The following is a 23,789-nucleotide window of genomic DNA, read 5'->3' as shown; positions in this document are numbered from 1 at the left end:
GGCGGGGAAAATCTTCAAATTCCCATTCTCACTACAGTCACTAGTCACACAAATGCTGGAGGAACTTCTGTTCTTCTGATGTTCCAAAATTAGGGTTGCAGATCCTTCTTGTCAGTATTCTCCAAATGACTGCCTGCATCCTTTTAAAAAGCTCTGTAGTATAGGGGGTAAAGCTGCTGAAGATCTTGTTATGGGAATGAATGAGAAAGAATTTATGTCAAGCAATCACTATACCAAACGCCAGGAGCACCAGAAGACCAAAGCTGTAACAGTTATTAGCTATGTAAGTGGCCTGGGGCGAATACCTTTATCAGCCTAAGTTTCTTCATCTGTAAAATGGGTACAATGATACACTCTACCTCAAATGGTCATGAGGAAAAGATCTGAAAAAAATTTAAAGTTATAGCTTTTGTGCACTGTTCAGGTTCCAACAATTCCACAAAAGTTTATTATGCCCCTCTTGGGTGCTAGGCGCTACTGGGCTTCACGGACAGCACAAAAGTTGCTTTGCACCAGTCCAAACATCAGCATCTACCACGTGCTGAGGTCCTGGGAAACCACTTTACACCTTCCTCTCTCTCAGTCCGGCCCGCCCCCTCTATTCTTCTCCCTAGCCAATCAAGAAGCAGCTCGCTCTGCTCAAGTTTCCCCTCCCAACCAACTCCATTCCGGAACCGGAAATGGCCAAAGAAGGGCGACGTAATTGTTGTTTCCTTCAGAGTCTCCATTTCTCCTGCTGTTTCTAGGCGGGGCAAGGAAAGAGGACACTGATTGGCTCTCTGGCCCATCGCTCTCCACTGCTTCGGCTTCCTGTTGGCAGCTTTAGGGGCTGCCCCTTTGAGCAGGGCGGGAGATTCGGTGTGTGGCCCGGGAGGGTCCCCTTCCTTGTCCCCTCAGCCTTCTGCCTGGGCCTCGGGCAGCTGGTGGCCCGAGTTTCGCTCTTTCTTCTACCTTCGCCTGCCGAGCTGTCCGGGCCGAGATAGAATTGTCTCTCGGCCCTCTTCAGCCTCGGGCTGTCGGTCGGGTGAGTGTGGGAGCGGTGGCTGGGCCTGGGAAGTCCGGGCGGGCCGGTCCGGCCTGTGGGGGCTGTGCCGAGGCCGGTCTTCTCCAGCCGCAGGTTGGGGCCCGGGTGGGCGGGTTTCCTAGTGCGCGTTTCTTCCCCCTCTTGGGAGGCTCTTCGGCTCTGGCCGCTAGCGTGGCGGCTGCAACCGGTGGCGAGGGGGTAAACTCCTGCCTCGAGTCCCCGCCCCTGAGGTGTTCGTAGGCTTTGGGGAGACCCTGTGGAGCATGTGGTGGAGGGCTTTGGTTTGTCTGCAGCGCCGCTCTGGACCCGACCCCCCGTTCTAGCCCCTGTTCCTCTTGTGCCTCAGTTTCTCCTTCCTGTAAAACGGGGATAATACTGTTTCAAGTGAAGCATCTGATGAATTTGTGTTATTTGAGTCTGGACTACTATTTTCCATTCCAAGGAGTTCATTCCTTTGATTCTTGATATCTCGTGAAGTCCTTAGGTTCCACTTGTCCAGTTCTTATTTTTAAGGGCTGCTGTTCTCATTTTTAATATTTGCATTTCAGCCCAAGACATCCCTCCCAACTCCTGGGGCGTAGTTCCATTAGAATACTTCTGCCGGTACCGGTACAGTGTATCTAGGACTGCTCTCAGGTAATACTTGATCGATTTATCACCTAGAATTCGGCTGACAATTATCTGGGCAGCCTTCAGTGCAACTAATGGATAGAATGCTGGGGCTGGAGCCAGGAAGAAATGTGACCCAGGTTAAGGCACTAAACATCTGTTTGCTATATATAGTTTGCTCACCTGTAAAATGGAGGTAATACTTGCATCTCAAGGTTCCTTGCTATGAGAATCAGATGAGTTAGTATTTGTATAAAGCATTTAGCACAGTTCCTGACCCACATTATTCCCTCTCTTTCCCGTTTCTTTCCATTCTTCTAAGTAAAGACCTTTTTTTTTTAAAGAGAAAAAGCTTTTAAATGTAAATTGTACAAATGAACTAAATAAGAGGAAGAAAAAAAATCTAAAATATGTGACTTCACTAAACACTTGAGAAAACTGGTTACCAGACTTATGGTCGATATTGTATTTTACAGGTTATCTTTATATACAATTAAATTTTAAATTTGCCTAAATATAGTTGGGCATGAATCTTTTAGGACCTTTTGAATGATTTTGTTGTTATTTCTGTTAAGGCTGATAGTGGTGAACCATTTGAAGCTACAGGAAGTCAAGATGCTGGAAGTTCAATTTGTAGGAGATGATGATGTTCTTAATCACATTCTTGATAAAGAAGAAGGTAGAGTCTCCTTAATTGTATTTTGAAAGGTGCTTGTTTAATGTTTGAGTCTTGTTTCACCCTTTGATAAATGAAAATACTTTTTTTCTTTAAATGTCAGAAATGTTTGGTCTAATGCTAAGATTGTATATAAAAATCCTTTATTTCTGAGTTTTCCTTTTTTTAAAAAACTTTTTAAGTAAGAGATCGAATTAGCAAAGCTATATCAAACATTTGTGAGATTGCTAAATAGCAACACTTAATTCTAGTTACAGAATTATGCCAGTTTTGTCAGTTAAGGTTGAGGGTTGGTTATGTTTGAAATTTAAATATCTAATTTGAAGTATTTGTGAAGGTTGAAATTAACTCGGTTCTAGAAGAGTATATGTCCCTTTTCACAGATAAAGTTTTATTTTTCTTTTCCTTCTCTAAAAAATTTAGAAAATACAAAAAGAAAAAAACCATTTTCTAATTTAACATTAAGAGAATTTTAAATTTAGGTTGTTTTAGGTTTTTTGGTTATAATTGCAGGGGCTAAATTTCGAAAGGATCGAGCTCAACTCTTAGTCAATGTGAAGAAACTAATGAAGAAGCAAGAAAGTGACCTAAATGAAGATGACCAGGAGGATTTAAAAGATGAGAACTATGTGGATATTTTAGGAGCAGACACTCAAGGTATTTGTTGAAAAAAAAATTCACTCCAAATTTCTGCTAATTGTCAATATGTAAAAATACTACACTGTATGATAAATAGCAAAATGTTGCTTGTAAATCAAGATTGTGTTTCTGACTTCCCATCAGTAAGACAGCATAGTTACTTTGAGGCTTATATAAGCTAAAAAAAAATCACTTTCCTCTTGGTACTCCAAGCAATTCTGAGGCTCTTTTTTTGCAGAGAAGATTTGTTGACCTGAATTTGTAGAGGGATCTTGGGTACTGTGGATTTCCCTGTACCAGAGAAATCATAGGTACAGGCCCTATCTCCTGTCAGTAAAACCTATATTGATCCGTTTTTTCATGAATGAAGATGGTTTGTATAGCTCCAGTGATACTTTGATCTGGTCCCTTATGTGACCTTTGGCTGGAAACTCAGAATTGAGTTCTCTGAAAATGAAATAGAAAAAAAAAAGTTGACTCAAATTGTCATTGAATCTATGACCTTAGCTTCTTAAAAACAATATTCTAATCTGTTGAGTGAATAGCAACAGCATGAGAAATATGGCCACATCTAGTTAGGGACTCAACAATCCTTGTTGATTCTTATTAAAAAAGAAAACCAACACCACATACTGTTATTAAAAAAAAAAAAGATTAATTAACACTTTCTAGCTTAAATTTCAGTTGGTTTAAATTGGTTTTTATTACTATCGAATATCTTTCTTTTTCAGAATCCTTGAAAAATGGCCGTGTTGCAAGTAGTAGCAACAAAGTTTATTCTTTTCAGACCAGAAAAAATCCAGAAAAGATGGCAGAGCTGGGTATGTTGTTAATTCTTGATTTGTTTTTTCTCATCCAAAAGCAGGTTAAGAAACCTTCCTTTACTAGCCTCTCCCCATGCTGACTGTTCTCTTTGTGTATGTTGTGACTGGTGAGATTTTTCAGTTTCCTTACATTATCTCACTTGTTTCTACCCTTTAATAGTTTAAATTTGTGAATGTTTATTTTGTATTTCTAGTTGTATTAGAGATTCCTTAAGGGCAGGGACTGACTTTTATTCCTTTTGTATCTTCTATGATCCAAAGCCTCTCTCATTTCTTCTTAACATTACTTTCCCATATATTTCTCCTCATGACACAAAAGAAAGAGAATAAAAAGGAAAAGCGCCTGGACCAGGTATCTATAGGGAAGATCTCTCCACATTAATGCAGTTGAAAGGAACAGTAGAAAGGTTATGTGAAGGAGGGGAAGATCCCAAAGTTTTGGAAAAAAATTCCCTGTACTTTATTAATACTTAAAAAAAAAGTCCCAGAACATTAATTCATGCTGACCTAAATACCAACTTTAACCTCTGTACAAAATCTTTTGAGAATCATCTGTGTACCTATGTACAGAGGTAATTTTTCCCAATGAGACCATCTTGTAGGGAACAATCAGGCTTTCTCAAGATATGTTGAACAGTAAGACCACATCTTTATCATCTCACGATTAACTGAAATATGTAGATAATATAAGATATCCTTGTTCTTACTGTTTGTTAATTAGGTAGAAGAGGATTATAGGCTCTTTTACTTAGTGTTGTCTCCTACCCATATATTAAAATGATTCAGAATTTCTTGGAAAACATAGCAAAAACACCTTTACTCAGAATAAACATAAGGAGAGGCATAAAACAGGGAGATACATGAATTGCTGAACAAATAAAAAAAAAACATTAAACACTTATTCTGTGCAAAGTACTTGTGCTAAATGTTGGGGATGCAAATAGCAAAACTAGACAGTCCTTCCCCTCAAGGAACTCATACTTTAACTGGAGGAGATGACACATAGAGCTGATTTTGGTTGCAAGTCAGATGGCAAGTCCATTGGGGTCCTTAGGGTACATTAACAAAATAGATAGTAAAGCATTCTGACTTCTGTGTTGTCATTTCTACTACCAAACTTACATCCATTATGATGTTTGACAGCAACCAGAAATTTGATGGGAAGATATGGGTCACCAGTAGCAAGCAGGTCTGGGTCTGGTGATCTTTCACAGATCACCTTCTGGTAGGTGCTGGTGCTGCAGCCATGATGGAAAGTGAACTAGATCCAGAATTTAATAGAACAAAGAGGATTGCCTGATTGCATATGAGAGGCTGTACCATACTTTTAGTGATGCCAAAGTTCTCCCTGCAAAAAAGAATCTTTTTTTTTTTTTTCGCTTATGGAGGGCAATTGGGGTTGACTTGCCCAAAGTCACACAGCTAGTAAGTGTGTCAAGTGTCTGAGATCGGATTTGAACTCAGGTCCTCCTGACTTCAGGGCTGGTGCTCTATTCACTGTGCTACCTCGCTGCCCTAAAAAGCCATTTTTTAAAACACTGATATTCTTTTGATAATGAATATGAATTGTGTAATGTTAGAACATCCAGACAACCAAAATTATAGGTGTTTTAGGTTGGGCCTGGCTCAGACCAGTCCCCTGGTAATTTATGGTCAATATTGGAATGAAATAGACTCACTCGGCAGTTAGGAAAAAGAGATTTATTCAGCCCTGCAAAGAGAAGTATATGTATCAAAGACACCACAAGTTGATGCAACTGAATGAGACTCCTCTTCCTCTGAGTTGACGATAGTGGTCTTACAGCTGAGCATCAGAGAGTTCTTGGAGCTCCTCATGGATATTATAGATTTGGGAGACCAGGAAGAGGCATGAGTCTTTAGACCACTGAGCCAATTAAACCTCGAATAAAGTTGAACACCATTTTAAGAGAAAACTAGCATAACTTGCATGGGGATGAGGTGGCATCCTACCATGATGGGTCACCAGAGGGCAGTGGGAAGATATATTAGTTTCTTATCAGTTACAACCAGTGGGGGCTGCAGCATTTGCAGAAAAATGCCAAGGTCACCTTTTTACAGAAAACTTCCCTGAATGATGGATAGAGGGATTAGGCTGGAAACAAGCCTGGTGGTCTGGAGGGTTCTGCTGTTCCTGAGGCTTTTGGACTTATCTACTTGACCATGACAGTCAGTGTTTGGTATTGATTGTGGTGTGGATGACAGGCTTCTTTTTCACAGGAGTTGGTCTCCTTGATGACTGTTATGGGACTGGGCTGGATGTAGCACTTGTGATCTCATGGCTTTGTTACTCCCAGGTTTCTAGGCCGTGGATCAAGAGCTGTTTCTAGCAGGGCCAAAGAGGAGGAGGAGGTGATCAAAGAGATAATGGTGGTCTTTGACTCACCTGACTTTTCCCTCAGGCCTTCTTGTGGCTTCATCTAAACTGGCTTCTATCCCTCAGAGAGGGCAGTTGGTTTTTGTTCCCATTGCTCTTTGAGTAACCCAAAGTTTTGATTCTTCAGATTGTGGTTTTTGATGATTCACAAATACCATCCCAGAAGAGTGCCAGTGTTTTAAAAATACAATTGTACTGAACCATCCAAATGCAAATGTTAGTCTAAATTGACTATGAACTTTATTCATCCATTTTTAAAATCTGGATTCAGTTCAGTTCTAATAAACATTTAGTAAGAACCTACTTTATGCCAGCCACAAGATGATCAAGTGTCCCATGAAAAGATACTACTTAATGCCTTCTTATGAGTGACAAAACCAATTTCATCAACACCTTCATTTGCTTTTCCAAAGATAGTCTGGGAATCATCCTTCCATTTAGCTTCAGCCTTCTTATACTCTGCCTCCTGATTTCACTCAGAGAATCATTGATGTGATTAAGAGTACATCAGCTGATCGATCAGTGGGTAAGAATTTCATCTTGTGAAGCAGTGGTTAGATTCTTATTTCTAGACAATTGAAAAACTGGTTTTTAGCTACACCCCCATCCCTTCCTCTCTGACTCTATTCCCTCTTCTCCTTCTCCCTCTGCCCCATTCCTTTCCTGCTTCTTCTTTTCCCTGTCTTCCTCCTCTTTATCCTTTCCCCCTTCTTCTTCTTCCTCTTTCTCCCCCCTTTCTCACTTCCTTCTCTCTTTCCCTCTACCTCTATCTCCCTCTGCCCCTTTTCCTCTTTCCTCATCCTCTGATTGTCTCCTTCTTAACCTCCCCCACTATCCTTATAAACTTTGATTCATCATGGCACAAGTGAAAAAAGATATCAAGAGACCCAGAGGAGCAGAGTTTTTCACCAAAACAATATTTTTCTTTCTATTAAATGGTAGACTCATAGACTTTCTCAGAGCTTGTGCTTCAGTGGCAAAGTCTTTGAGAATCAAGTCATCTCCATACAGTGGTGAGCAGCATCACAGTTGGACCATTATAAAAGTTCCATTTAGGAATTTTTTTGAAATTAATAGCCTATATTCAGGATTTTGTTAAGAGTTACTTGGGGCCATTAGAGCATCTAAGCAAATAAGTTTTGTCAGTCATAAAACTAAATAAAGATAAATAATTTTTTAGCTGATGCAAAAAAATCCTACAAAAGTGATATTAAAATATTTGAATAAGCTTCCAGTGGGGGGGAATATTAAGAATAAAATGGTCATTACTACTATAAATCAGCTGTATCAGAATTGTAACTTAGATCAAAGATTATAGAACTTTACAGACAATAAATGTTAACTTAAACTAAGGCATTATGTTCACAGAATTGATAATTCATGTCTGTATGAATATTTTTAGTAGTTCAGTGTTACTTGTGGACTGATCTAGAATAAAGAGAAAGGATTACTGTTCCCCTTGGAAAAAGTTGGGCTGGTGAAGAAAATATTCAAACATATTTCGAACTTAACTCATTCACAAGTCTTCTGATCATTCATAGATATGCATAGAGTTCATTATTGGTGTGCTTTTCATCATCATAGATTCTGTTGTGTATATTTTTTCTCATATCCTATACTTTGCTACTTTAGAGGAGGGGTCAACAAACTATGGAAGATGGCTACATCTGGCTTGCACCTATTTTTTTATGGTTCATGAGCTAAGAATATTTTTACATTTTTAAGTACAATAAAATATCATTTAAAAATGTAAAAACCATTTTAGCTCAAACCTGTACTAAAACAGGTGTGGATGACAGAAGCTGCTGACCCCTGCTTTAGAGAACTGTATATAGGCTTACATATAGATTATGAATTTGACAAAAGTAACCTTATAAAATGAGCAGTTACGTTCATGAATTAATATCATTAAGAACAAGCACTATCAATCCATGGTACTTTATTTTTTATTTTATTTTTTTTAAAGCAATCGGGGTTAAGTAACTTGCTCAAGGTTACACGGCCAGTTATTTCTGGGTGTGGTGCTGAGTATTTGAGCCCGCATTTGATCCCCAGGTCATCCTGACACTGGAGCTGGTGTTCTTACTCGCTGTGCTACGTGGCTGCCCCATGGTACTTTAGAAAGCAAATTTAACAAACATAATTTCTGCCTTTTGTGAGTTTACTCTAGGAGATGGAAATGACAAAGAACATTCTAGATTGCCATCAGCAATCATGATCTCACCTTAAACACTATATAATTAGACCAAAAAAATATAAAAAGCAGAACAAACAAAACATAAAAAAATTGATGTAAGGCAGAATAATTTAATTCCTTATGGTGCTTAATACCATTTTATAGTGTAAACTTCTTTCCCTGTGTTCTTCAGTAATTTGACAAATGTTATATGAAATGATGTTTCTTGAGTTCTTTGGCACGTGACTAAAATAATCTTGTTAACTCTTATATTAGCTTCTCTGAGGAGAGTCTGTGAGCTGTCTTTTCATGTAAATCTCTGAGCACATTGGTAAGGCTAGCAGTTACCAATAAAAGGAGTCTTTAGTTCCTTAGCAATCCAAAAGACCCCAAAGGAGGGAAGATAATTTTTACAGACAAAAGGAGGAGCATCCAAAAACTAAAAGACCACATCATAGATAGGCAAAACAATATGTTTGGTTATAAAGTCAGAAGCATCATAGATGAGGGAGACAGTATGATTGGCAGGTAGCAGCTGTCCCTCCTTCCATCTTGCTGGTTGATTGTATTCACCTGTAAGATTAGCTAATGGTATGTGGATAACAAGTCAGCCTTGAAGGACAACTAGTAGAATAGAAGTAACAGGTTTCTTTTAATTTAAGTGATTTATAGGGAAACTGAACTTTTAAGCTTAACTCAGAGAGCAAGATTGAATTCCTAAACCTATGAACTTCTTAACTCAGAAATAGGGAAACATCACTTAAGCAGTTATACAAAATGTTAGTAATTGGGACAGAATAGAATCAATTACAAAAATGGAGACAATATCATTTTGATTATTTGAATAATATTTTTTCCTAATTGCATGTAAAAACAATTTTTAACATTCATTTAAAAGAATTTTGAACTTCAAATTCCCTCCCCCCTCTCTGAGACAGAAGGCACTTTGATATAGGTTATACAAGGGCAATCATACAAAACGTATTTCCATATTAGTTATATTGTAAAAGAAATCGCAGACCAAAGGAAAAAACCCCAAGCCCATGAAAAAAGATAAAGCAGAAAATAGTATGCTTTGATCTGCATTTGGCCTCCATTAGTTCTTTCTCTGGAGGTAGATAGCATTTTCATCATGAATTCTTTGAAATCAACTTGGATCTTGTCATTTATAGTTGATAATCATATAATGCTTTTACTGTGTACAATGTTCTGGTTCTGCTCACTTCTCTTTGCATCACTTCATGTAAATCCAGGTTTTTCTGAAATCATCCTTGTCATTTCTTACAGCACACTAGTATTCCTTTACATTCATATACCACAACTTAATAATTTGGTTTTCTCACCTCTGAGATCTCTTCCAATCCTACATCTATAATCATTGCAACTTTTTTGTTTCTCATGTTTATTTTTTTTTTAACGGCAAAAACTTTATTGTATTTGTGGAGACAGTCTGGAGCAGTTTCAATTGAATGTTGAAATAAGGGCGTAATTAGGAGATAAACAATCTTGAGGAAATGGGTGTGTGAAGAGCATCTGTTCATGAAATTTCTCTATGAAAGAAGAGAATAAGATTGTGACCACATTGCCTCCTCCAGCTGTATGAAATTTAAGATACAGGGGATCTGTGCATATTGAAGGAGCCTATGTGTCTCCTAGTAGGGATGGGAATAAGTTTAGAAGTCTCTAATAGGTGTAGGGACTGGACTTTTGATTTCATATAAGGAACTTCAAGGTGAGGAAACTAACTATAACAGTGCAAGTTGGCATCTTTTTTATAACTTATCTTTTTTTCCCCAGGGGCACTTTGGGGTTAAATGACTTGCCTATGGTCATATAGCCCCAGTGTATGTCAGAGGTAAAACTTGAATCTAGGTCTTCCTAAGCCACAAGGCCTCTAGAAATCTGGTTATTTGAGCTCTTTAGTTGTTTTTAGATCCAGTACATAGATGTTCACTGTATGTAATGTAATATAGCTCATTTCTCTGATTTAATTTATTGTAGTTCATTGAGGAGTTTTTGTGTATTTCTTTTGGATTTTGATATCAGTTTTTCTTTTCAGCTTATGAACTAGCAAAAACACCAGGGAAAAGCGTTTCACTGATTTCTAAGGGGAATGCAGAAAAGATGGCAAGCACCTCACAAAGTAGCAAGAGTAAGTAGTTGAGCCTTAGAGAGAAAATATAGCTAGTCTCCCCCCCCAAAAAAAAAGAACTATAGCTAGTGTGTTTTACCAGCTTTGACGGTGGTTTTTTTTTTCTCATTTTTTTAATGATACAGAATTTTTTAAAATTTTCCTTTTGGTTTAAGTAAAATTTTTACTTTTTTTCTTTCCTCTCCTTCTGAAATGAAAATCTGCCTCGTTGCATGAGTATGCACACAGAGTCAAAATGCAGCAATAGAAACAAAATCTAAGTACCAACTAAATTAACTAAACAAGCTTCATTTCCTTTTGTCACATTCTGAATTATCTCAACTTTTCTTGAGACCTGTCAAAGCTGTTCTTTCTGCCAGTGGTAAAAGTCAGGAAGAACAAACTCTAGAAGACTTTACAAATTGTTTTAAAGAACTGGGATTTTAATTTCGCATATGCTGATTTAACTGATCGGGACTGGTTTGTAGAGTTTTGGGTGCTGTATTTAAATAATGCTTTCAGGTTAGCCTGAACATAATTTGGGGTCATCAGTAAGGAACTGCTTTAGTTCTTCATTCTGCCATAGAAAAATTGAAAATAAGTGAATTAGTAGGAATAATTGTGGAATTAATAATAACATTTGAGGTGCAGTTGGGGAATTTAATATCCAGGTAGAGCCATATAATTTCTTAGGAATAATGACTTAGATAACTTGGCATTTGAGTGCTTAATGAAACCAAAGTGCATATGCTAAGGTGTGAACTATATAATACTCAATAAAATTTAATTTTATGTTTATTTTATAGAGCAATCTACTTCAGACAAATACCAGTTAAAGGTAAGCAGTGAAGTAAAGCATTATGAATTGAATAATTTTGAAATAGTATTTCATACTAAGTTGAATAAATGTAAAAATCAATTTCTCTCACTGATTTATATTTTCTAAACATAAAGATTGAAGTTTGACTGACCAGTTTCTAGTTTTCATGTAAATTTTTGGTTTGTTTCTGATATGTTGCAGCTAATTTCTTAAGGTTAATAATCTATCCTTTTAAGATTTAAGTTTAAAGAACTGAGAAATAAGTATAAATAAGAAAACAACTTTCCAGGCCTCCCTAACAAGTAGACATTTATTTTTTCTGTTTCCTCATATGATAATTGTGTTTGAAGGGACCATATCCTCATTTATTTCATATTGTCTTTTTTGACCATGAACTTAAAAACCAGCAAACATGAACATTTTAATATATAAATAAGTATAGAAATAAAAAATTGTATATGAAACTATAAACCTCTGTTGTGTAGAGCTTGGATTTTTAAAAAAGTCTGTATTATACATACAAACATATATGTTTATATGTAGTATATACAGTAAAATTTACATGTGTACCAATACTGCCCAACTTGTCTGTCCATGTTCCCTTTTGAACTTATCTTTTTTGTGTATTTCATTAATACACTACAACTGTCCGCTGTTCCCAACTCATAAATAAAAGCTCTCCCTTATAATAAAATAAGTTTATTCAAGAAAGAAAACCACACCTTGTCCCCAACTGAAAAGATGTTCCTTCCTGTCCATTATCTCTGTCAAGGGATGTGTTGCATTATCTGTCTTTTGAAGGCCTGATTTAACCCCCTGATGTTACAGATGTGGAAACAGGCCCAGAGCGATTAAATGACGTGCCCACAGTTACAAAGGTGGTCAGTAGCAGAGGGCCCAGATCTAATGTTGTTGCCACCAAACTTCACACTTGTTTCCAATAATCCTTGTTTACTAACTTCATTGTATCAATATAAATGTAAACTCAGCTATTTATGAGGCCCTGTGCCAATCTTTGGAGAGGCAGATAAAATTAAAAAACGTCTCTCTTCCAGAATTCACATTTTCCTGGAGAAAAGTGGTGATCATTGTTTAGGGGTTAGTTTTATTGTTTTTTATTGTTAGTTTTAGTCTTTTCTTTAATTCTGTTCCTCATGCATGATAGAAACCCTATATAGCATACTGTCATATGTATAAAAACTCTTAGCAGTCTTCCTAAAAAAAATGGGAGTATAGCTTCTTGTATACTTACTATTGGAGATTCTTGTCATATGCCTGATATCCTTGTAGCAGTTTGTGCTTTGTAATAACTGTTAAAAATTAGTCTGATACTTAGATCTTTCCTGAATATATTATAGAATTTAATTGTTTCTTCAAATTTGCCTTACCTCTGTGTGTTTACTACCATAATTATGGAAACTGTTGTGTATCTGTGATTAAAAACTTTATGCTTTGCTTAAAACCTTCTTAAAAATTATATTCTAATTAGTGGTGGTTGGTGATTTTTTTTATCCTCTTCTGACTTTTTAATAAAAAGCAGTTTTTACCTAAGCATTTGATTTAGAGGTGGTTGATAAAGGTTCAAAAGAAAGAAATAGGCAATTGTGGATTGGAGTTTTTGTTGCTGGCAAGGGAGGTCTCTTTCTAATTTTTCCTGGTTAAAAAAAGCTGCATTAAATATTAATAATCTGAATCCTGGGAGAAGCTAGGTGGTGCAGTGAATAGAGCACCAGCCCTGGAGTCAGGAGGACCTGACTTCAAATTTGGCCTCAGTCACTTGACATGCTTACTAGCTGTGTGACCTGGGCGAGTCACCCAACCCCAATTGCCTTGCCTTCCCCCCTCCAAAATAATCTGAATACTGAGGGGAGTGCAGAGAAGGTGCTCTAAGACAGAAAACAATTGTAGATGAGCCTGAACCTTCAGCTGGAAAAGAAATCACTGGAGAAAATGTTGAAGATTGTGTATGTTATTCCCTCTGAGCCAGTTGTGATAAGAGTAAGCTTCAAGTGTTACCTGCTACCCTCACCCCCCCTCTTTCCCTCCACTGTAAAAGTTATTTCATGCCTCCTTTATGTGAGATAATTTACTCCTTCCCCCAGTAGAGAGAGGGGGAGAGGAGAGGGAGAGAGACGCTGTCTCTCTTTTTCACCCCCTTTTTTATATCATTCCCTTCATAGTCAACTCAAATCTGTGACCTCTGTCTATATATACAATTTCTAACTGCCTTAATAATGAGAAAGTTCTTAGGAATTACAAGTATCATTTTCTCATGTAGGAATATAAACAATTTTACCTTATTGAATCTGTTACAATTTCTCTTTCCCATATACCATTTTATGCTTCTCTTGAGTGGAAAATCACATTTTCTCTTTAGCTCTGATCTTTTCGTCAGGAATGCTTGAAATTCCTCTATTTTATTAAATATCCATACTTTCCCTTGAAGGATTATACTTAGTTTTTCTGGGAAGGTGATTCCAGGTTGTAATCCTAGCTCCTTTGCCTTCCAGGAAAATCATATTCCAAGCTCTCTGATCCTTTAAGGTAGAAGCTGGTAAATCTTGTTTTATTCTGACTGTGGCTCAATGGTATTTGAATTGTTTGTTTTGGCTTGCATTATTTTCTTCTTTACCTGAGAGCTCTAGAATTTGATAATAATATTCCTATGAGTTTTCATTTTGGGATCTCTTTTAGAAGATTGTTTCAGTTTCTATTTTACCCTCTGGTTCTAGCATATCGGGGCAATTTTCCTTGATAATTTCTTGAAAAATGACATCTTGGCTCTTTTTGATCATTGCTTTCATATAGTTAAATAATTCTTAAATTATCTCTCCTGCATTTATTGTATGAGTAAGTTGTTTTTCCATTGATGTATTTCACATTTTCTTCTATTTTTTTTCTTTTTTCTTTCTTTTTTCTTTTTTTTTCTTTTTTTTTTTAAAGCAATCGGGGTTAAGTAACTTGCTCAAGGTTACACGGCCAGTTATTTCTGGGTGTGGTGCTGAGTGTCTGAGTCCGGATTTGATCCAGGCCATCCCAACACTGGGGCCGGTGCTCTTACTTGCTGAGCCACCTGGCCGCCCCTAAGCAATTGGGGTTAAGTAACTTGCTCAAGGTTACATAGCCAGGTGTTTCTGGGTGGGTGCTAAGTGTCTGAGCCCGGGATTCGATCTCCAGGTCTTCTCAACACTAGAGTTGATGCTTTTACTGGCTGTGCTACCTGGCTGCCCCAAATTTTTTTTTCATTCTTTTGATTTTGTTTGATTGTTTCTTGATGCCATGTGCTGTCATGAGCTTCTACTTAGCCAATTATAATTTTTAAGGCATGATTTTTTTTTTAGTGAGCTTCTGAATCTCCTTTTCCATTTGGCCAGTTCTGCTTTTTAAGGAGTTCTTTTCTTTTTTTTTAGTGATCACTATTTATTCTACAACAAATCAAAGCAAAACTTTCATAGAAAATCAAGGTACAGCATTCATAATATTACAACTTCTCAAAGTACAATAGTTAAAGTCTTCCTCTCATGGGGCAAAGTATCACAGAAAATCACAATATAGTCTCAAAGTACAATAGTCAAAGTCTCCCACTCATAGGGTACTCTTAAGTTAAGTCAGTCAGTCACTTATTCAGCAAAGTCTTCCACTCTTGGGGCAGTCTTGATTAAATCAGTCACTTCTTCATCAGTCAGTTACTAAGTATCATACACAAATCTCTCCACCCCTAGGTCACTAGTAAACTAGTTTCATCTTTACTCAGTACCCAGGGAGAGGTCTCTTCATCTTGACTTGGGGCCTGTTCTCAGATTCCCTGGATTCCCTTCCATGGTCCCAGATTCTACCTGGATTCACCAGACTGTCACCTGGGTTCACTGGCAGACAGCTCCCAGTTCCTTGTCCAGCTTTCTGGGTAGGTCCTGCTCCACACTGAAGTTCACAGGGTCTGGTCCATGTCAGATCCTTGAGCATTTCTGCTCCGGGGAATTCAAGGCTCAACCAAGCCACAAACAAACAAAGTCTCAGCATCCCAGTCATGCTTCCTCAGTCACCTGGGCTCCTGGCTGCGGGCTGCGGGCTGCGGGCTGCGGGCTGCGGGCTGTGGGCTCAGGGCTCTGGGCTCCTGTTCAGAAGAAGCTCCACCACCACAAGTTCTCAGGAAATTCTGGCTCAGTTCTTCATTCTCTTTTCTGTAGCTACTCTGCTACTAAATGCTGGTCTTAAGAAAGTTCTGACTCAAGGAGTTCTTTTCTTAAGTGAATTTTTGTACCTACTTTTCCATTTGGCCAATTCTACTTTTTAAGGAGTTCTTCACATCAGTGGATTTTTGTGCCAAGCCAAGCTCTTGACTCTTTTCTAGTAATACTCTCATTTCCTTCCCCAATTTTTCCTCTACTCTTATTTGATTTTTAAAATCCTTTTTGACCTCGTCCAACATCTGAAACCAATTCACATTTTTCTTTGAGGCTTTGCTTGTAGTTGCTTTGATTTTGTTGTGGTCTTCTGAATTTATGTTTTGATCTTTCCTGTCGCTATAGTAACTTTCTATGGTCAAGTTCTTTTTTTGTTGTATGCTCATTTTCCCATTCTATTTCTTGACTTTTAACTTCATAATAGCCAGTCTATCAGTGTTGGGATTTTGATAATATCTAGTCCTGAAGATTAATTTTAACTTTATGTTAAAGTTAGGCCTTGCTCCTGGAGTGGCAGGGCCACTGTCCCAAGCCTCAGGTTTTTCCTACTGTAGCTTTCAGAGCTAGTTCTGGGGATCTTTTTAGTTTTCGGTTCTTTTAAGATAGTATTATCTAAAGAGAGGTATGATCCGCTGCTCTCCTGGCCTGTTCTCTGGTCTGTGAGTAACCACAAGCACTCTTTTTAGCAGCTGTTACCAGGGTCCCACCTCCTGTTGTTGGTCTTCCTCTCCCTGGGACTGTGACCTGGAACTGTATATGGATAAGGCGACTGAGTTCTGCTCTCAGTGTCTGCAAAGGGGTCCTCTTTAATCTCCTTATGACCAGTTGTCCAGCCTTCTCATCATCTGTATTCTGATTACTCTGGAAGCGGCCCTGCCTCTGCAGATCAGTTACCCCCAAAGCCTGCTGCTGGCTCGCTGGTCGAAGCTCTCCCTCCAGTGAGACAGTTCTTTCCTGATAACTTCTGAGTTGTCTTGGACTGGAGAATTATTTCACTCTGTCCTTTTGATGGTTCTGCCGCTCCAGGATTTGTTTAGAGAATTATTTTACAATTGTTTGGAAGGGCATTTGGTTCAAGCAAGTTCCTGCCTTTACTCCACCATCTTAGCTCCTACATCGCAAAATTTATGAAGCATTTTTGGGAAGTTGGAGGGGAAAAAATTGGGGGAGATCTGAAGAAAGTGTCTTGTAGGGAGAAGTAATTGAGCAGTGCATTGAAGGAGGCTAGGGATTCTCTGAGGTAGCTATGAGGATGGAGAGTATTCTAAACACAATGGAAGACTTTAAAACCAGAGTTTGTATTTTATTGGAGAGGTACTAGGGACCCCCTGAAGCTTTTTAGGAGAGGAAACCTGTGTTTTAGGAATAACATTTTTGAAGCTAATCTTCCTTCCCAGCAAGGACTTTCTGCATTAGTATATAATGGAGCTTAAAAGGTAGTTGAGGAGGTTCTCTAGGTCAGGAGAGCTGCTGATGGAGGAGACCAGCAGTATGAGCTTTCAGTGAGGCTAGTGAATGTGGCTTAGAAGCAGGTGAATGGTTTTTCCAAACTCTAGGAAAGTGAAAATTTCTAGGTAGTTTTTTTTATACCCTCTGGAAAAATGTGTTTATAATACCCAGCCTCTCAGTGTTGTTTTAAAAATAACATCCAGTCCTGAAGATTGATGCCTACTTAGAAAATTACCTGTGCATACATAAAGAATAATTCAGAAGGAGTACTGGGTGGTAGTTACATGGGTCTTATTAATTTGGAAAATGATCTATTTTCATCCAGTAAGAATAATCCTTGTATTGTTAATTTTGTGAATTTTAAATTTATTACAATGGAACCAACAACGTTTCCACAGGGCTCCTGTTGAAAAATGAGACTATAAATAGGAGGTTGATTAACTCAGTGTAACTGAAAGCATTTTTAAATTTTGCTAATTAATTTATTTTGCTTTGATTATAAATATTTATAGTGGGTTTTGTTTTTCTTTCTCTGTGGATGGGAAGGAGAGGATTCCAAATTGAAAATAAAACAAAATTGAGTTTTAAAAAATAGTTCATACAGTTGGAAATTGCTAAATTGGTTCCTTGAAATTTTTTTAATATTAGTACTTAAAGATATTCCTTTTTACAATACTTAATAAACTTGGGGTCTAGTCTTTTTGAGGTCAGTGTGAATAAAACCACTGTATTTTCACTACAAAGAAGAAGTTTTGCAAGAGTAAATTGAAGAAGAAAAATAATGTGCCCTGTGACTTTTTGTTCTTGTTCTGTTGTTTCAGTCATGTCCAACTCTTGGTGACCCAATTTGGGATTTTCTTGGCAAGGATACTGGAGTAGTTTGCCATTTTCTTCTCCAGCTCATTTTACACATCAGGAACAGGAACACAAAGGGCTAGATGACTTGCATAGGGTCACACAGCTAGTAAGTGTCAGAGGTCAGATTTGAACTCAGGAGGATGAGTCTATCAGACTTCAGGTCCAGTGCTCTGTCCATTGGGCCATCTTGCTGCCATATAACCTTTTAGTTATGGTTATTAAGATCAAGGTTGAATAGGATTAAGAGAAAGCCTTGCTTCCCCTTTGTGCTCAATAGATACCACCCCTGTTAAAGAACTGTAAATTCCACCTTGTTCTTCTGTAGTGAAGCTGCCAAAGCAGAAAGAAGAGGTGTCTTTTATTGTTGGTACCAGTGATTGTACAACATTACTTCTGTTGTATATGACCTTTGCCATGTCTCCTGCAAATGCACATGGAGTCTAGTAGTAAGAGAATTAGGTCACAATCAGTTGTGAAGGGAAGTACTGAAGAGTGAATGTGATTTAATCCATCCTAGGAAGATGACTGAGACACAAGAGAGTAAGTGACTTCGATTTGGAGCTGAACGGAACCTCAGATGGTTGATTTTGAGTCCTTTATTTTGTACTTATAGAACCAGAAGCAGAGATGGGAAATGGCCTGGTAGGTGGATATTACTCAGCTGCTAATTGGTAGGCCTTGGTTCAAGCTGAGTTCTCTTTCCACGGCCATACCTCCCGCTTAGAAGGTCAGGGTCAGGAGTTAAACCACGGGCTTCCTGATTCTAAGTCTAGCATTCTGTCCACTCTTTACATGATATTGCTTGTTTGCCTTCTAAAAAAATAACATTTTAAAGTAGGTGCTGATTTTGGATTTTCCCCAATTTTCTAACTTATTCAGTGACTGTTTAACACACGAAAGAGACTACTTCCAAAAGAATGTATTCAGTAGTAATTACTTGGATCTTATTAATTGTTCTTTTTAAATGTTAGAAAGAGAATTCTGTTTTCACCCAAAGGCATTGCTTCAGGGTTGTTAATCTTTGTGAACAGTTTAGTCAGGGCTGGAGCCTACAAGTCAGAGAATCATTTAAATAACCTTCCCGTGTCCCCGGTCTTCCCTTGGTGACTTCCTTGGCTGTGGAAAAAAATATAAACTGCATCTTTTCATGGAACAGCTAGAGGTCATTGTGATAAGTTGGTTATATAAAATATTTAGCTACATACTCAAGAGGAAGTATTATTTTAATATGTTTGCCTACTCAGAAAACCGGTGGATTGTTCCACTGCTGAACCTGGAGCCAGAAAGACCTCAATTCAAAAATGGCCTCAGACATTTACTAGCTGTGTGTTGCTGGGTAAGATACTTAATTCTGCCTTCCTCGTTTTCCTCAGCTGTAAAATGTAGAGGATTAACACCTATCTTATAGCATTGTTGTGAGGATAAAGTGTGATATTTATAAAATGCATTTGCAAACCTTAAAGCATTGTTTAAACATTAGCTGTTATTGTTGTTATCTCTTTGGTGGTATTATACTAGGGATCTAGCTTTGTATGGTTCAGATATTTGATCATAGAATTTCTTTAAGTAAAAGCTAATTCTAGTTCTTTCCATTGCTGTTTGATGAACTTTTTTTGGGCCCCCTCCTCCCTAATTCCTTATAAGATGAATGCAGAGACAATAGAGAGATTGTCATGAAGTAACTATGTATATACATATTTTCCCCTTTCATTTTGAGGTTGTTGGGTAAAATTATTTGGTTTTTCCTAACTTGGCCATGTTTTTTAACCAGAACATCGTTTAAGAAGTAATATAGTTTATATGATAAAGAATATATATATAAAGAAATAGTGGTGGGTTTAAGGTGTTGAGTAAGAGTTTCACGAGTTTTAAAACCATTTCTTTCATTGGCCATAGATCCTTTATTATTTTTTTTTGGAGGGGGGAAGACAGAGCAATTAGGGTTAAATGACTTGCCCAGAGTCACATATCTAGCAAGTAGTCAAGTGTTGGAGTCTGGATTTGAACTCAGGTCCTCCTGACTCCAGGGGTGGGGCTCTATTCACTGTGCCACCTAGCTGCCCCTTTCTTTCTTAATTTTTTTTTTCAAATTTTGTTTTAATCAGCCAAGGTCTTCCCTTTCATCTTTCTATCCCAGAACCCCATTCACATTTACCTTATATTTCTTTTCACTCCTCCTTTTACACTTTAATGTTTTTTTCATCAGGAGTGCTTGGAAGTTCTGTTTCATTAAAAGCCCATTTTTTTCTCATGTAGGATTATACGTTTTGCTGGGTGAGTTATTAGCTGTAAAACCCATATATTTTGTGTTTGGAACTATCATTCCATATTCCAAATTCTCCATCCCTTTATAGTGGTGACTGCTAAATCATATGAGATCCATACTGGTTCCTTGGTACTTGAATTCTTTCTGACTGCTTCTAGTATTTTTCCTTTGTCTGGGAAGCTCTGGATTTTGGCTATGATGTTCCAGAGTTCAAGAGATGACCAGTGGATTCTTTCTGTTTCCACTTTGCCCTCTGGTTTTAAGAGACCTGTGCAGTTTTCTTTTAAGATTTTTGAAATATTATTCCCAGACTGTATTTTTTGTCATGGTGTTTAGATAGTCTAATAATTCTTAAATTTTTTTCTTCTTGATCTGTTCTCCATGTCAGTTGTTTATGTTATCAGATAGCTTACATTTTCTTGTATTTTTCAGCCTTTTGACTTTGTTTTAATATTTCTTGTTGCCTCAGGAAATCATTGGCTTCTCATTGAATTTTCAAGGAGTTTGTTGCTTGGGCAAGTTTTTGTACCTCTTGTGCCATACTGTTATTTATTTCCCTCAAGGACTCTCATTTCATTTTGAAATATTTTTAAAAAAATTAATTCTTGCTTCATCTCTTCTAGGAATTCTACTTTAGTTTGTGCTTTTTTGAAGCATTTTTCTTTCTGGGGCATTGCTTGTAAACATTTTAGAGTCATTCCCTTCTGCATTTGTGTCTTGAGAATCCTTGTTACCATAATAACTTATTGTGATGTTCTTTTTTTGTTTGCCCATTCTTCCAGACTATTTTGGTTTTGATTTGGGGCTGGATTCTGTGCACTTCTGGAGGGAGGTCTGCTTTCTTGAGATAGGTTTGAGCAAGAATAGATTCCTGATGGACTCCATCCATACCTGTCAGCCAAATGGAAAAATCGGTTGGCTCAGAATGGTAGAATTGTAGGATTCCCCTTGGTGTGGGATTCTGGCCCTGATTTATTCTTCTGTAGATTTATCTGGACATTGGAAGTGAGATCCCACTTTGAACAAGAGGTCTGAGCCATACCATTGATGCTGCACCTGTTGGCTCTTGAACGTCTTCCTTTTTCCTTACACAAACTGGGGATTCCCTGTCTGAGAAAGCTGTTCCCCTGTGAAAGTCCCCTTCTCAGTCTGCTCTGGATCTGTGATCCAGGCCTGGGCAGGGAACAGTAAAGCAGCCAATTGGCACTTCTCCCTAGTGCAGAACTTTGGTATGGGTCTGGGTATCCCCCAGTATGGGCCTGGAATCTCTCCCTTTGTGTGCAGCATACTCCTGAATCAGCCTAGTGTCCACTGAACTTCCTGTCTGTCTTTCTGTGCCAAGCTGGGCAAATGACTTGTGACTTTTTCTGGATTTCCCTGTCAGGATTCAGTTTGGTACATTTTCTAGATCTGTCTGGAGGAACTCTTGGAGAGGAACACAGCAGAGCTTCTCACTCTGCCTTATTGACTTCACCTGACCATAGATTATTGATGGAGTGATTAGAGATATTGTGGCTGAAATTTTGGCAAAAGAAAATGTAGCTGAATATGGACAAACTTTTTTTTCAAAATTCAAATGAAGGGGCAGCCAGTGGCGCAGTGAGTAAGAGCACCGGCCCAGGAGTCGGGAGACTCGGCATCAGTTCTGGCCTCAGATGCTTAGCACCCACACAAAATAACTGGCTGTGTAACCTTCAGCAAGTTACTTAACCCCAATTGCTTAAAAAAAAATTCAAATGAAAATTTTCCTTAGACAAAAAGTAATTAGAAATATAAACTATTAAGACTGAAAAAGCTGCATAGCTAAAATAACTAAAAGGTAGGTAGAGCATGGACTAATAAAATTCTAATGCTACAAAATAATTTAGAGTAAAAGATATTAAAGCTGTCAATAGAATTAACATTATTAAATATTTTAAAGTCATTATTTTAAGGATCTCTGATTTTTGTAGGTGTGGAAAATTCCTAGATTGTGACCTTCTGTAACTTCGTAGATAAGTCTTAGTAATCTGAAATAGAAAGAGTAATAAGTACCAGAGCAAAGATTTGAATCCAGATCTTTGTGGCAGTACTTTCTCTACCATGATATCTCAAATTTCAAAGTACTAGGAAAGAAAAAGGTTAATGCAAACTGCATTATCCAATATCATTGATTACTAGTAAAACTGATTTGGATCTCAGCTTCCTTGGAGAGTTGTTTGGGTCTTTAAGAAGTACAACTTTTGGGGTGGCTGAGTAGCACAGTGAATAGAGCGCTGGCCCTGAAGTCAGGGCTGCTAGGTGGCTCAGTGAATAGAGCACTGGCCCCGGAGTCAGGAGGAGCCGAGTTCAAATCCAGCCTCAGACACTTGACATCCTTACTAGCTATGTGACTTTGGGCAAGGCACTTAACCCCAATTGCCCTCCAAAAAGGAAAAAACAAAAAAGACTTTTGGGGTGGCTTGGTGGCACAGTGAATAGAGAACCAGCCCTGGAGTCAAGAGGACATGACTTCAAATCCAGCCTGAGACACTTAACACAAAACTAGCCATGTGACGTTGGGCAAGTCACTTAATCCCAATTGCCCTGCCTTACCTCCTCCAAAAAGCCAAAAAGAAGTACAACTTTTAAAGTGGTTTGGTGTTAGAGGTTTATACCAGAAACTTGTACCACCGTGGAAAATTTTTGGACAGAGTTAGCAAACTTCCTTTGTGCCTTCCCTTTCTTCCAGCCCTCATGTGCCAGTTAACTCGCATTTTATCTTATTAAAACATACTTTTTTTTTTTTTCCCTTTTGGAGGGCAATTGGGATTAAGTAACTTGCCCAAGTTTTCACGGCTAGTTTTTTTGTGTGGGTGTTAAGTGTCTGAGGCTGGAACCGAACTTGGGTCCTCCTGACTCCGGGGCCCCCTAGCCACCCCAAAGCATACTTTTCTAATGCTTTTTACTGTAGTATCTAAGCATTACTGTAGTCTATCCCAATTAGAACCTTAACGATATTCTGTTTTTCTTTTGCATTTTCTTTCTTCCTCCCCTGTTATATTTAATGTCATCTTCAATCAGTCTCTTCCAATTTTCTTGGATTCTGTACCTTATTCTTAAAAAAGTTATGATTCTTTTCCTCTCTGGGATGACATGTACTATTTCCTTACTGTAAGAGGCTACATAAATGTGAATTTTTACTATTTTGCCTTTTTTATTCAGGGAGAAAATAACTTTCTTAGAGTTTTACTGTCAAAGATTTTGCCTGCTTTTGAACTATATGACAAATATCTTTTTAACTATCCTCATATTACAGAGTGATGAGAAAAATGAATTTCTATCAACACCTTACAGACTAAGGAAAAGACTGACAGGTATGTACTTTGTTTAAGTTCCTACTAAAAAGAATACAGTTAGCATTGATATGTTACAGCTCAAGTACCATTTCCTATAGAAATACTGCATCAGGAGCAGCTAGGTGGCACAGTGAATAGAGCACCAGAAGGCCTTGGAGTCATGAGGACCTGAGTTCAAATCTAGCCTCAGACACTTAACACAAAAGTAGCCATGTGACCTTCGGCAAGTCACTTAACCCCAGCTGCCCTCCAAAAAGAAAAAGAAATTTAAAAAATATTGCGTCAGTTGCCTTCTTTCCTCTTATTCCTGTTGTGTGTTGTTTCTTCTTCTCTGCTCTTCCCCCATCCCACTTTTCAGCTTCCTTTTTCTGTGTTTTTTCTTCTCCCATTAGATTTCAAACCTGAGAATAGGGACTGTCTA

The 23,789-nt window shown here is 38.0% G+C and overlaps 1 protein-coding gene across 3 annotated transcripts in view; it reads left to right on the top strand.

The window, feature by feature from the left end:
* The first annotated feature begins 795 nt into the window (after window positions 1-795).
* ORC2 (origin recognition complex subunit 2) overlaps window positions 796-23,789 on the top strand; it is a 54,969-nt gene continuing 31,975 nt past the window's right edge. The window contains exons 1-8 of one of the 3 annotated variants that reach the window (XM_069068753.1): window positions 796-1,024; window positions 1,573-1,660; window positions 2,209-2,312; window positions 2,823-2,966; window positions 3,680-3,769; window positions 10,403-10,495; window positions 11,281-11,312; window positions 23,329-23,386. In XM_069068753.1, the coding sequence (XP_068924854.1) occupies window positions 2,249-2,312; window positions 2,823-2,966; window positions 3,680-3,769; window positions 10,403-10,495; window positions 11,281-11,312; window positions 23,329-23,386 (481 nt within the window). In that variant the 5' untranslated portion in view covers window positions 796-1,024; window positions 1,573-1,660; window positions 2,209-2,248. The remainder of the gene's footprint in view (window positions 1,025-1,572; window positions 1,661-2,208; window positions 2,313-2,822; window positions 2,967-3,679; window positions 3,770-10,402; window positions 10,496-11,280; window positions 11,313-23,328; window positions 23,387-23,789) is intronic. The other 2 variants (XM_069068752.1, XM_069068751.1) reach the window with 2 other exon arrangements.

The sequence above is a fragment of the Petaurus breviceps genome, unplaced genomic scaffold (assembly GCF_028583685.1).
Source record: "Petaurus breviceps papuanus isolate PSGF00001 unplaced genomic scaffold, PetGlider_PUasm1.0 90769, whole genome shotgun sequence".
NCBI classification, from domain to species: domain Eukaryota; kingdom Metazoa; phylum Chordata; class Mammalia; order Diprotodontia; family Petauridae; genus Petaurus; species Petaurus breviceps.
The sequence above is the reverse complement of the archived record's forward strand: the minus strand, read 5'-3'. Positions and strand labels throughout refer to the sequence as shown.